Consider the following 14,574-nt stretch of genomic DNA (forward strand, 5'->3'; position numbering starts at 1 on the left):
TGCGTTAATAGATTGCTTATAGTTAGGATGATATGAGAGAATATATAAGAAAACGATTGAAACACGCTATAAGACCATGCAAAATAAACTATCTTAAACAAAATGAGAGTCAGAACTTGGTCAGGGCGTAGTGTGCCAAACGACACGGCAATTTTTTTTTTTGAGTTGTAGCTATTTGATAGGTGCGAGGGAGATAGTAAATCGTCCGTTATGAAAGATGTATTCAATCTCTCTTTCTGTCACTTTCAATAATACAGTGTTCGTAACTTGTAACTGTAAACGTGGAATAAATAATGAAGATCAAATAGTATGAACAGATATTTGAACACATTCAAGCAATTTAAAAGTATTTTTAAGTAACACTGTTTTAACTAATATTAATATATATTAATAACATAACCAAGAATATAAAAAAACAAAAGAGACACAGTCGAAGTTCTTTATCTGCAAGAAACATTTATAGCTAAAGATTTTACATATTTAAGTCTAGGCACATGTTCGTCTTTACCAACATGCAAATATTTTGGTATATAGTTAATTTTTTTAAAGTAATCGTCATTTATACGTCTATATAGACTGGGACAGCTGTGAAAACGTTGAAAAAAGTTGAGGTTGACAGTAAACCTCTATTTTCAGCTTTGCACGCACACTAACACAAAGTGTCATACAAATGGCGAGTGTAAGATATAAATTGTCACGCACACTAAAGTTATAAACTTGGCCTGTTTTCATCGGTTGTCTAGCAGTAAGAGGCTATATCTAGAGAGCGGTTCCCAACCTTTTCTTGGCCATGGACCACTTCGATTTTTCTATTGTTAGCAGGGACCACGATGTACAAGAAAAATAAACTGAATCAATCCGAAATTAAACTTTGATCAAAAAAACTTGCATTGCATTTGCATTGTATTCTTAAGGAATCCGGAAGAGTCTTCGAAGCTAACGCCTGACGGTGGATGATACATAGCGTTGTTGATGCCTTAGAATTCTTCTGTTGCCTGTTGTCACCAGAGCGTGTCCCAACATTGCTGACCAGAGCGCCATCCGTACAGAAACCAACGAGTTTCTCCCAGCTAAAGTAATGTTTCTGAAAATATTCCGATATTGTGTTCATAACGTCGATACGTTTTGAAGTTGTTTCCAGTTCTCGTGAAATCAATAATTCTTCACAATGTGCAGCGTGCACGTATTGAAATTGGCTCGCGGTCCGCGGACTATATCCTGACTCCTGCGGACCACTGGAACATCGAGATCTTATCTAAGCGCATAGTATGACAGTTTTTTGGGTACAAAGTGGTTCTAACACAGACATGATATAATCTTTAAAAATATTGATACAAGGCTAATAACTAAGAAGAAAACAGACAAAAACGAAAGAATCTCTTAAGAAATCTTAAGGAGTAGAAAAATTTTCCCTCGTTATTTTAGTTCATCTTCAATCCATGTTGATACGAAGAATTTTTCTGCTACAATTTCTAGGTCTTTGGAAAAAAGGTTAGAGGAGATATTGAAAGATGACAAGGGTAGAGGCTGTGAGATACCAAAACTGGACCCATTCTCCAGAGAGGTGACCCAGTTTGACGTGGATATGCCCAAAGTTGTGTGTCATGGAGAAGATTGGGTGAAATGCAATGTGAGTATCTCAATACAAGTATTTTTTAATACTAGCGCTCCCGATAGACGTTGTCGTATCTTTAGGGTTTCGTTCGCCCGTCTGTCTGCGCCGTCTGTAAGGTTATTTTATATATATGTCATATATATTATTTAACGGCCGTTCCTAATATTCAGTCTATCTCTTACTTGAGATAAAAATCGTAAGTATCGTTGACTTTTCTGTTCCAATAAACTTATCGACGGTAACTCACCTTATCCGTACACGCTGTCTGTCAGTGGGACGACGCTTAGCTTACCAACGATAGAAGTTTGTATGGAAAATGCAATTCACGCGTCCCAATATAAGGCGATAAGAATGACTTATCGGGTATATTGGGACAGCTTCAGATTATTGACAGCTAATTATTGACAGTAGAAGGTAGTAATTTATCTCTATCTGTAGATAGTATATTGGCAACGGCCGTTAATAGTTAACATTAAGATTTTAACCTTTTGTACGTCTTGTCTTTATTACTAACTTGCTGTAACTGCCTATAAATATAGGTAATTATATGTATCCTTAGCACCTTGTTTATTAATGTGTCACTTGTAATTCTATCGATGGTTTATAAGTAAATAAAAATAAAAAAGACATAGAAAATAAAAATATTTCTTTTACAAAAGTATTATAAATTATTCCGTGCATACATAAGTACACACTTACTTTTTTTTATGAAAACTGCCATATATATATTGATGATTATGGTATTTGAAACCTCACATATGGAGCTTACCTCCAACCATCGACTTTTCACAGAAGAGACTTCTAATACATCTCATCTCGTTTTGAATTGAACAAGTATAAACAATTTGTTATTTTAAAGTGATATTCTCTAGTTCTGTCATTTATCTTACTTTTTGCTTACAAATTAAATTTGTAAGCAAAATTTATGAACGATACGGGACTCGAACCCACGACCTCTCACGTTTCGTCCGTTCTTTCAAACTGAGCGACTGGTTGTGATAAACTGAGGGTTGAACAAGATATACTAAGATTTACGATCTATGTGTACTCGAACGGTTGGAAAGAGCGCTCGGATAAATTTTGGTTACAAAATTTAATTTGTTGAATAAGTATAACAGAAAAATTGAATTTTTATAATTTCAGCTTTCGGAATGCAAAGTGATTTCGAAAATTTTGCAAAAGATGAGAAGAGTTATATGTACGTACCGTGACATCTTGTACCAGAATGACAACAAATACACCATTAGTCATCCGGTCGAGGTATACGGTACTAACACCTACGTTCTCTCCAAGAGTGATTTTGTTAAGATATCTTGTATTGGAACTCCGGAGAATAGGTGAATATATATATTTGAAAGCTTGTAATCAAATAATTTGTTGTATATACAATATTATTTGCCTTTTTTTACGAAAATAAGGGACGAGACGAGCAGGGCGTTCAGCTGGTGGTAATTGATACGCCCTACAAATTACATTGCAGTGCCGCTCAGGATTATTGAAAAACCCAAAAATTCTGAGAGGCACAAATTGCGCTCGTCACCTTTAGACATACTAGACGCCCTTCAGACCGAAACACAGGAATGCTTACACATTACTGCTTCACGGCAGAAATAGGCGCCGTGTGGTACCCATAATCTAACCGGCTTCCGGTATTAGTATATTATATTAGTTATTAGTATGTTTTAAGTCGAATTTTGAATTACAGCCACCATGCGGACGCGTTACAAGAACCCCTTAGTGTGCCTGTACGGGGCAGATATATTATGATTTTAAATGTAATATCACATCTAACGGCTTTTATGTATTGTTTGAATAATGTTAAATATTAAACAAAAGTATTCTCCGAATAATTTCATATATATGAATATCTAATTTTTATTATAAATCATAGTATAATTTATTTTAAAAGCCATGTATAACGCGGGCAAGATGATCAGACAAAACGCATTAGGTATATTTTTATTAAACTTCTACATTCTAATAGATAATACAATTGCCGATCTTTTAGTATACGGATTTTATTAGTATTTTGTTTGATAAAACAAGAGGAATTATTATTACAATCATCACAGTGCGCAGTAATCAGGGGCTCTTGATGGCGACAGGCGGAAAAGTGTTAACCACTGTCAAGAGTAGACGCTAAACGCTTTGCGCAAATATAATCATATTTAATTCGCCTATATATCTAGTCCAAATATATATATATATATATATATATATATACTAGCTGATCGGACAGATGTTGTTCTGTAGATAATAAACGAAATACTGTTTTATAGGAATTTGACAATAATATTTCAAAACATCAAGAATTATTTCGTAAAATATGCTACCTGTTATAATGAAATTGTTTCACAGCCAAACTGTCAAACCGTGCGTCACTAAATTCTCTCATAGAAAAATGTCCATACAAAAAAAAAAAATTAAAGATAAAAATAATTATGGGTCCCAAATCGTAATAAAAACTATCCTATCTCTCAAGTTGGACCAAACTGCACTCCATGAATTAATTATCTCCATTAAAATCTATTCATTAGTTTAGGAGTCCATCGCGGACAAACAACGTGTCACGTAATTTATATATAATATTAAGATAATGAAAATGGTCTTTGTTTGAGACTCAATCACGCCTATCGCCATGAAACTACCACCATTTTATGCGAAATTTATCCTAGATTTTTTAAGATTAATAAAATTTAATTTATTTCCTTTTTAAATTCATCCAGTGAAGCGGGCGGGAACGGCTTGTATAGTATATAACCCAAATCACTAAAAACCGCCTTAAAATGGCAAAAATACTACCCGTACAGACAATGCCTGGTTTTGGGCAAGAATTTGAATAAAAGTGTTTCAATATTATGAAGAGACATTATAATTTTATTTCAGTAGACCCTACTTTATAGATTTATTCCCACACGATGGAGAGGCTATGGTGCGGGTCACCGCAAGACAGTCTTCCCGAAGACCCCACGACCGGGCAGAGAGAAGACATACAACATTCTAATGGTGTGTTTTGATTCCACGTCCAGGAATGGCTTTATACGGAGGATGCCGAAGAGCTTCAAAGTTCTCACTGAGGAGTTGGGAGCTACTGTATTGCATGGGTAAGATGCTCATGGGACCATTTTTTACTCCATATGAAACCATTTAGGCCCCGGAATACGTCGGATGAGGGCAGCGCACTACCAATCGTCGTGGGAATCTTTGGGGGAGACCTTTCTCCAGCAGCATATGATATAGAAAACATTTTTTCATGAAAACATCATGCCTGTAATAGATCAGGCCACAAATAAGTAATAAACAACATTATATCTATATAATAATCTACTTTACAGTTGATAGCCTGCTCAACCCCAATATTTGCATATTAGGAAATTTAGTTGAGATGTCGCTCTTGCTAATCTAAACAATTTGTTATGTTTTAAAGTGATAACCCTCACTTCTGGGATTAATACATAAATAAAATTTGACAACAAAAAGTAGATTCTGTAGATGAAGCCACACCCTGAGAGTTGACCAAAGCCTACAAGATTTTATGACGATACGTCACTCGAACGGTTGGCTCAGTTGGAAAGAGCGTTCGCATGGAACGCGAGAGGTCGTGGGTTCGAGTCCCGCATCATTCATAAAATTTTGTTTTCAATTTTTATTTGTGTATTGATCCCAGAAGTGAGGATTATCACTTTAAAGACATAACAAATTGTTTATATTAGAGAGAAATAGCATAAGTTTGATCCTGCATTCAAATAGGACATATTCGAATTCCTTACAGTACTTATTAATGTATTAAAATTAGACATGAGACGAATTTAAGTAGTCGTCATAATAACTTAAGGCGTCGGTTATATTTCAGGTACAACATAGTAGGTGATGCAACGACGGCTGCTCTGCTTCCTATACTAACTGGCAAGACTGAACTGGAGTTGCCAGATGTTAGGAAGGTTGCCAAAACTTACGTTAAATTAGAAAACTTGCCGTTTATATTTTACAAATTGGCGGAAGATGGGTGAGTGCTACCAAATTAAATTCATGGAGCATTTGTTTGGCATTTTCTGCGCTTCAAAATAATCCGTTTTGTCATTAAATAGGTTATATAATATATTTTTGGACAGACTTAAGTTTGTATGAATATGAATCTTAGGAGCACCGCCATCTAGTGATACTTTCAGAAAAACAAATTGAAAAATTCTCATAATCGTAATTTATTAAACTATAACACTATTAAGTTGCTTTGTGGCATTTATTTTCAAAATTATAATTCGGGTTGGGCCTTATATACGAAGATTATGTATCATGCCTTAATTAGATCAGACATAAGACAATATTGATTGCAATATCATAGTACCCTCATTTTTCAGTTACCGAACGGCATATTACGAAGATATGCCGTGGGTAGGCACGTTCCAATACCGCTTCAGAGGGTTCAAGACGCAGCCATCCGACCATTACTTGAGGCCCTTACTCATGGAGGATTCAAAGAGGGGCACAAAATGGTGGCTGAATCCCAGTCAACGGTATTGTGTGGGGGACACTCCTGTATACAAGCTTATGTATAACCTTACTGAGAATGTTAGTATTCATTATCATCATTTCAGCCGGAAGACGTCCACCGCTGGACAAAGGCCTCCCCCAAAGATCGTGATGACGATCGGTCCTGCGCTGTCCTATTCCAACTTATTCCTATCTTGACTAGATCGTTAGTCCATCTTGTTGAGGGCCTACCAATACGTCTTCCGGAACGTGGTCACATTCGAGTACTTTACTGTCTCTTCACGTAAATTCTTCTCTCTTTCTTGTCGTATTAGTTCTCATGTAAATTTTATTGTTTCTTACCACAACATTTTGCCCCAAAATAGCCTGTATAAAGAGCGTTGAGCTACGCTTTTAAATGAACGTACGAGTAGAGTTACTTAATCGTAATCATAAAAACATAGATAATTCACTTGAATAAATCAATTTTCCATAATATCATTTCGGATCAATCTGTTGTAGTCTAGTAGCTGCCCAGTAGCGTTGGTGTGCTAAAAGGAATGCAATGAATTCTACCACAAAATAATATCAAGTCGTCAGCGAAGCCTGGTTTAGGTGTTCTCCATTTATTCTCATGCCATATTCCTCCCAATTCATCTTACGAAATATCATTTCTACGATACTACGAGGCTACGATAAAAGTGATTCTGTTTTGGGTCTGATAATTATATCTTGCTGCTTCGAATGCCGATGACAGCATGCGTCGCAAATATGTGGTGTCTCTCAGTGATTCTTACATCTTTGTGCCGTTTTGTGTCGAGACACATGGTAGTATGTGTTTACAAGCCTTAATAGGGCTACTGGTAACCCAAGCGCTGGCAGCTATTTTGGTCAACGGATCAGCTTAGCTATCAAACGCAGAAATGCTGCCAGTATTCTTGGTACACTTCCCCGTAATGATAGCTTTTATTTAATGTAATTATAGTATTATAAATATAGTAATAATATTTGTTTTGTTTGTTTTCTTATATTTCAGTTCTTTAGGCTGGATGGCAAGAAGTTTTGTCTTACTTTCGTAGCTGACATCACTCACGATGATTTCAACTACATCACCACGGCTGCTGAAGACACCGTAGGCTTCTTGAGGAACTTTCTAAGGATGGGAAGGGGAGAGGATACCATGCTGCTGGTGTTTGGTGATCATGAACCCAGGTGATGATGTTTTGACTTCAACTCTTATCTTAATAAGTAATCCGCGCATTTTCTGTTTCATATTTAATGCTAACGAGACAAGTAATATCTTCTAATGTAAGTATATTTATAGTTAGTAGTTGTATCTATAATTTTACCAGTGAGAGGCTCCTTTGCACAGGATGCCGGCTAGATTATGGGTACCACAACGGCGCCTATTTGTGCCGTGAAGCAGTAGTGTGTAAACATTACTGTCTTTCAGTCTGAAGGGCGCTGTAGCTAGTGAAATTACTGGGCAAATGAGACTGAACATATTATGTCTCACGGTGACGAGGGCAATTGTAGTGTCACTCAGAATTTTAGGGATTTAGAAGAATCCTGAGCGGCACTGCATTGTAATGGGTAGGGCTTATCAATTACCATCAGCTGAACGCCCTGCTCGTCTCATTCCTTATTTTCATAAAATAATCTTAAGTGAAGATTTCTTTCCGCGCTGTTTATTTTGTGTCCGGGTGACTTACCTCTAGCCGACTAAGGGAGACACGCTCGAAGTTTTCACTGAAGTCTAACTAGTTATATGTCCCCAGATACGCCAAAGTGCGAGCCACATTGCAAGGTAGACTGGAAGAGCGGCTGCCACTGATGGCCATCCGTCTGCCCGACGCGCTACGGAGACGACATCCCCACGCTCAGGCCAGCCTAGAAGCAAACGTGGACGTACTGACCACGGCGCATGACATACACGCGACTATTCTAGACGCCATGGATCTGAGGAAATACTGGAACCCCTACAGGATCAATGGCGCTGATCTGACTAGGGGGTTGACGTTGCTAGAAGAAGTAAGATGTATCAAATGGTACTTCAAATACGGCAGTAGGTCTGAGCTTTACACCGATACCAAGACTGCTAAATGTTTTAGCAAAATTTTAAATTTAATTATTGGGTTAAAATGGTGAACGAAGCATTGTTTAAATTTATCGACACACTCACCATTATGATCATCAAATATAATTGGTGGCAGCACTATCGCCTAACTGAACTCTTTTTTATTATTATGAGTAGGGGATTTAGATCCTACCCTCGTCTTCCTATGTCTAAAAAACAATGAGCTGTGGAAAAAAATCGATGCTACTGACTAGGAAACGTGTGCCGGGATTTAAATTGTATTCTCAAGACCTATTACTTTTAAGAAGCGTAGGATCCTCAGAGGGTCCAAGCAGGGCACGTCCTCTGCTTTGAGTGAAGGTGTTGATAACTGCATGCAACTTACGCGCTATAGAATCTCGTCATTCGTTTTGTTAATTGGCTTCTACTGGAATGCAGGTCTTTTTAAAGTGTGTTTTTATAGTCAGTACATCCAATTGTATGCACAGCACTTTCAACGTACCAACTCCAAGAACCTATATTGGGTTTCGCGCGCCTCTTCACAGAATGTGTTCTTCATTGGATTCACACATTAATGTCGATCTGTTTTCACACTCTTCTACTGTTTCATTTAAGAATAAGTTAAAACAACAATTACTGTCCTTACCTTACACCTTGTATCTTTATTCATTATTATACCCACTGGTATGTCTGTCGGTGTTTTGATTTATATAATATTGTGTATTCGCCTAAATATTCTATTGTTTACTTATCTTAACGTTCTGTTGTCATTTCTGTTTAATTGTATTATCTTTTGTGTTCTCAGTGAAACTATTCTAGGATTATCCAATATTGTGTAATTTTTATATTTTCTTAACTGCTTTTTTTACTACAGTGTATGTATCTGTTTGTTTCCTTAATAAATAAATGAATTGAATTAACAAGTTTCTTCCATAAAAACAGAAGTGTCTTTCATATTAATTTCCATATATTGCTTACAGATTCCGAAAAACCGTTCGTGCAGTGAGGCGGGTATTGAGCCCCACTGGTGTTCATGTCTTTCCTGGGAGAATGTACCACAAAATGACGTGATATACAACAGAACTGCTGAGTCACTTGTGGATTATATTAATTCACTCACAGAATATATGAGGTTACTGACAGAATATATTTTATCATCTACCTCTTATAATAATATATAAGTGGGTCTCTAAATGTCTGGGTATTAGTAGCAGACAACTTTAATAAAGCCAATGACTAATTGACTATACACATACATGGACATTTCTTTCGCATTCTGATAGCGGAACCGAAAAAGTGTGCTTAAAGACAATGTAAGCACACTTCCCTCCTTATTGGAGTGTCAATAATTGTCTGTCCGAATCAAACCTGAACTGAATAAATGTTGTACATTGCTGCTTATTCACCAAGAATATTTTAAACAGCTGGAGTAAATGCGGCAATGTATAGATATAGCAGTCGAACCTTATTATGGTATAATTTGTTCCATATTTCGGCTTTGTTTCTATACGATGTAATTTGTCTTTATGTATAGAACGACATTGACTATAGCTGATATGAGTTAGAGACCAAAATAATGCGGCCAACAGTGTAATGATTGATGACCAAGGTATACGAGCGGGGCCTACGGTTGCAGATTAGTCTAAAAGCAAGTTAAAATATTGCGTAGAGTATGAAGTCCGAGGGCAGCATAATATTATATATGCTAGGTACCGTCCAAACCCGATTTTAGGATAAAGTAGTTTCTCCTAGGCCAAATCAGTTTATCCTTTAGGCGTTTGTTTAAGCCGGTACAGACTAGGTTAAACTTATTTCTCCTTTAAATAAATCACTTTTAAAGGATTAAAACGCGTGTAATTGTAACGGTTTTACATTAGATGTTTGCGTAAAGTTACATTTTTATTTTAGTTAACCCGACGTTTCAAGAGCTTTCCAGATCTCGTTTTCAGGGGGACTGCAGATGAAGTTTTTATTATTTCTCCTGTCGGCCTTGGGACAAAGAAGTATGAATAAGTAGTTACACTTCAGGATTAACTGGTTTGACCTAATCTATACTGATTCTACCTGGTTAATAACCTTATTTTTTTTTTGCGCGCCGGTTCAGCGTGATGGGCTGGGCAGCCAATCTTGCCATCCCAACTCTTCAAGGTTCAAAGGGAGAGTCCTCGGTGACCCTAGGTATTTGACCCGGTGTGTACACTCCAGAATGATGTGTGCCGCCGTCTCTTCTGCGTCCATGCAGGCCCTGCACAGGGGATTGTTCGTGAAACCTTTTTTTTTAAAGATACTTGTTAAAAGTGCCATGACCCCTTATTTCTATTTCAGCCGGAATGATGATCGATCGCTATGACGATCGGTCCTGCGCTGCCCTCATCCAACTTATTCCGGCGATCGCCGGTCCATCTTGTGGGGGGCTACCATCACTACGTCTTCCGGTACGTCGTCACCATTCGATGATTTTACTGCTCCAACGGCCATCTGTCCGTCGAGCCGAGTGCCCTACGCACTGCCATTTCATTGTCGCAACCATCTGGGCTATGCTCGAGTTTCGATGATACGGTGATTAGATCTCGCAGGGAAACTCCGGGCATAGCCCTTTGTATCATAGGTGTCCTTTTGTGGGTGGCCTACCAAGATTACGTCTTCTCGTTACAACCATTTATTACATGAGCTATTTTACATACGCCCAAGGAGGGCCTGGGATTTTTACCAGCTTGCGGGAGAGCTCCAAGTCTATTGGAATATACTCGTTATAACGACCATAACCCTGGCTTGCTTGGGCATCAAGTAGTCTCAATCCGGAACGTACGTATCTTGTATGCGCTGGATCTAGGTGAAAATTTGAATTAGGAAGCCGGTGTAAGGAAAGATGAGAGGAGGACTTAGCAGAGCAGCAGCGATTCTTCCACCACGTGCCGGGTTGCGAATTTCCCTTTTTAGTTTGTAGGCGTTTTCTTTGAGTGGCCACTCTTTCTTCTTGGTCTCATTAATAGTAAAACTAGGGATCACAAGACACTTGACGAGATCACACGTAAGGAGACGAATTAATGAGTTATCACGGCGGTTGATAAGTTCAATACTAATTACTCCTCGCGGAACGCAACGATCAGCTGCGCTCGCACTACTCCATAAGAGGGAGGGAGAGGGTGCAGGTGGGAAAGAGAAGGAATTAGTGCAACTCTTTGTACACCCACAATATTTAATTTATTAATAAATTAATTAATTATTGCGGTGACTGTTTCACTATTTATAAAAACCCTTTAGGCATATTTGGCCTAAATATATCTTCTGTACTTTCAGATCACAATGTGCGATTCGTACTCTAACCAGTATAGAGTGGGTTATGCGACAGCGTGTTAACAACGGCGTGTTGACGTTTATGGAGGCAAAAGACGCTGATAAATATGAGGGGAAGTTCGGAGACAAACTGCGGCCTGCAAAGGAGAACTATCAGGTCAAGGTGAGAGTATGTTTTTACTTTTCTACAAGAATTGAATCGATCAATTCTGACCGGAGAGCAACCGATTTCAGGCATTAAAATAATGTACATGGTGAGAGATTGTGGATTCCTCTTTTATGGAAGGTGAGCACAAGCGACCGTACGGGTCACCTGATATTAAGTGATCACCGCCGCCATTCTCTTGCAACACCAGAGGAGTCACAGGAGCGTTGTGTTGCCTTTTTAGAAAAGTGTACGTGCTTTTTTCAGTACACTACTATTTATCAAAATAAAAGCCTTATTTGAGGAATATAATAAGATGTAATGCAAATTTTATTTGTTTTATGAAGCTACTACTAAAACTGCGCGCGTATGTTGCGCCTCAAAAATAAATGGGAGCGCGTATAAATAATCAAGTGAAGGAACGAGGTTATGATATTTGAGACGTGTCGTCATTATGTTTCAGTTTATAGGGCCAATGGCCAAAGTTATTGCGTTATTTTTAATAAGAATCAAAAATGATATACATATAAATACAATGCGTACTTATGCACGCAAAGTCATACTTTTTTCGCGTGACAAAACAAAATCCCCAAAAAGAATTATGCCTCGTGCTATTTTACGTTCGTAGAATGAACAATATTGTTATAAAGAAGGTATTAAATAAAATACAACCAATGACAATATATTATAACGCACTTTTTTTTACAATTGGTCTAGTTGACCATCTTATGTCAGGATATCGAGTTTGGGTGTCAGTGTTTTTTTTATTAGAATAAGGGACGAGACGAGCAGGACGTTCAGCTGATGGAAATTGATACGCTCTGCCCATTACAGTGTCGCTCAGGATTCTTGAAAATCCCAAAAATTGTACAAGTGAACGGCACTACAATTGCGCTCGTCACCTTAAGACATAAGATGTATAGTCTCATTTGCCCAGTAATTTCACTAGCTACCTATAGACCGAAACATAGTAATGCATACATATTACTGCCTAACTGCATAAAAAGGATCCGTTGTGGTACCCATAATCTAGCAAGCACCCTGTGCGAAGGAACCTCCCACTGGTTATTGTAAGTGTGCACGCGCACCGTAAGAATTCACTCTGACATTTTTTCACTAACGAACCAAATAATTTTTTTTTTTAAATTTTGATTTGCGGATTCAGGAACAAGTCAATTAACTATATTTTTTTATGAAAATAAGGACGAGACAAGCAGGACGTTCTGCTGATGGTAAATGATTCGCCCTGCCCATTACAATATAGTGCCGCTCAGGATTCTTATAAAACCCTAAAAATCCTGAGCAGCACTACAACTGCGCTCGTCACCTTGAAACTCACTAGCTACGGCGCCCTTCGGACCGAAACACAGTAATGCTTATACATAACTACTTCACGGCAGAAATAGGCGCCGTTGCGGTACCCATAATCTAGCCGGCATCCTGTGCAAAGGAGGCTCCCTATATAATTTCCTTTCTTCGTCAAATCGCCGAAAGAGCTTCTGCTGCCGAAGAGGCGCGAGTGTAGACGTCACCGAAGCCGTCTGCGGCGCCATCGTAATGACACATGGACTGAGGAATAGAGTAAAAGCGACTAGCTGTAATGGTAATGTTGTCATTTCTTATCAGATAACAGTGGGCCCGGGTAGCGGCGTGTACGAAGCTTCCATGAGCTACGTTGTTAAAGAAGACAAATTCTATCTGGACTCCCGGGATATCTCCAGGACTAACGCGTAAGTTAATTCCCTGTAAGAAACCTGCACATAAATATTTTAAGCATACTATAGAAAGACGTCAACTGCTGGATAAAATCTCTACGGCGCGAACAATCGGTCCAGCGCTGCCCTCATCCAACCTATTCTGGCGATCTTTACCAGATCGTCAGTCCATCTTGTGTGGGGGGCCTACTAACACTGCGTCTTCCGGAACGTAGTCGCCATTCGAGGACTTTATTGACCCAACGGCCATCTGTCCTTCAAGCTATGTGCCCTGCCCACTGTGACTTCACTTTCGCAATCATTTGGGCTATGTTAATGACTTTGGTTCTCCTACTGATCTCCTCATTTCTGATTCGTTCTCGTAGGGAAATTAAAATTATCATGATTCAGAATCATAATGCTTAAGAGACCGCAGGGGGATTTCCTAAACATTTTGTCGACCTTAGGTACAAAGCTTTAAATAAATACATAATATTATGAATTCGAAAACCAAATATATATTGGTACGGTAACATATTAGTCTTACCAGGTGGGAGGCTCCTATGCACAGGATACCGGCTAGATTATGGGTACCACAACGGCGTCTATTTCTGCCGTGAAGCAATAATGTGTAAGCATTATTGTGTTTGGTCTGAAGGGCGCCGTAGCTAGTGAAATTACTGGACAAATGAGACTTAACATCTTATGTCTAAATGTGACGAGCACAATTGTAGTGGCGCTCAGAGTTTTTGAGTTTTTCACGGCTCCTGAGCGGCACTGCATTGTAATGGGCAGGGCGTATCAATTGTCACCGGCTGTATGTCCTGCTCGTCTCGTCCCTTGCTGTCCTAGTGTCGAAAGTTAACAGTTCTGCCTGTTACTTTTCTTAAATGATATTCATTTTTTTTTTTTTTCAGATACAACCAAGAACCAAGTTGCATTAGCAAGTATCACCCTCACCTCAACATGTATTGTTATTGTACGAATAATTAGGTTTAATTTGTGAATGCACATGTCTATATAAATTTACTAGCCGTTCCTGTCCGCTTCACTGGGTGAATTTTAAAAGGAAATAAATCAATGAAGGAACTTTGGAATTCAAAAAATAATTATCCATAAACCATCTAAGATAAATTTCGCATCGAATGGTTGTAGTTTCATGTTGATACGATCAGTGGCCTCAAACAAAGACCATTTTTATTATTATATTCTAGTGGACCCGACAGACGTTGTCCTGTACACACGTCTTAAATTTGTAAAATCGGTCCAGCCGTTA

General features: G+C 38.4%; 1 protein-coding gene across 1 annotated transcript; it reads left to right on the top strand.

The window, feature by feature from the left end:
• The first annotated feature begins 2,881 nt into the window (after nt 1-2,881).
• On the top strand, nt 2,882-14,355 carry LOC126976076 (uncharacterized). Its single transcript, XM_050824250.1, has 10 exons — nt 2,882-2,952; nt 4,502-4,719; nt 5,469-5,621; nt 5,974-6,184; nt 7,122-7,297; nt 7,864-8,116; nt 9,143-9,294; nt 11,463-11,622; nt 13,231-13,334; nt 14,216-14,355. The coding sequence occupies exons 2-10, from the start codon at nt 4,619-4,621 to the stop codon at nt 14,289-14,291; spliced, it is 1,386 nt and encodes a 461-aa protein (XP_050680207.1). The 5' UTR covers nt 2,882-2,952; nt 4,502-4,618; the 3' UTR covers nt 14,292-14,355.
• The last annotated feature ends 219 nt before the right edge of the window (nt 14,356-14,574 follow it).

Source organism: Leptidea sinapis, chromosome 2 (genome assembly GCF_905404315.1).
Source record: "Leptidea sinapis chromosome 2, ilLepSina1.1, whole genome shotgun sequence".
Lineage (NCBI taxonomy): Eukaryota > Metazoa > Arthropoda > Insecta > Lepidoptera > Pieridae > Leptidea > Leptidea sinapis.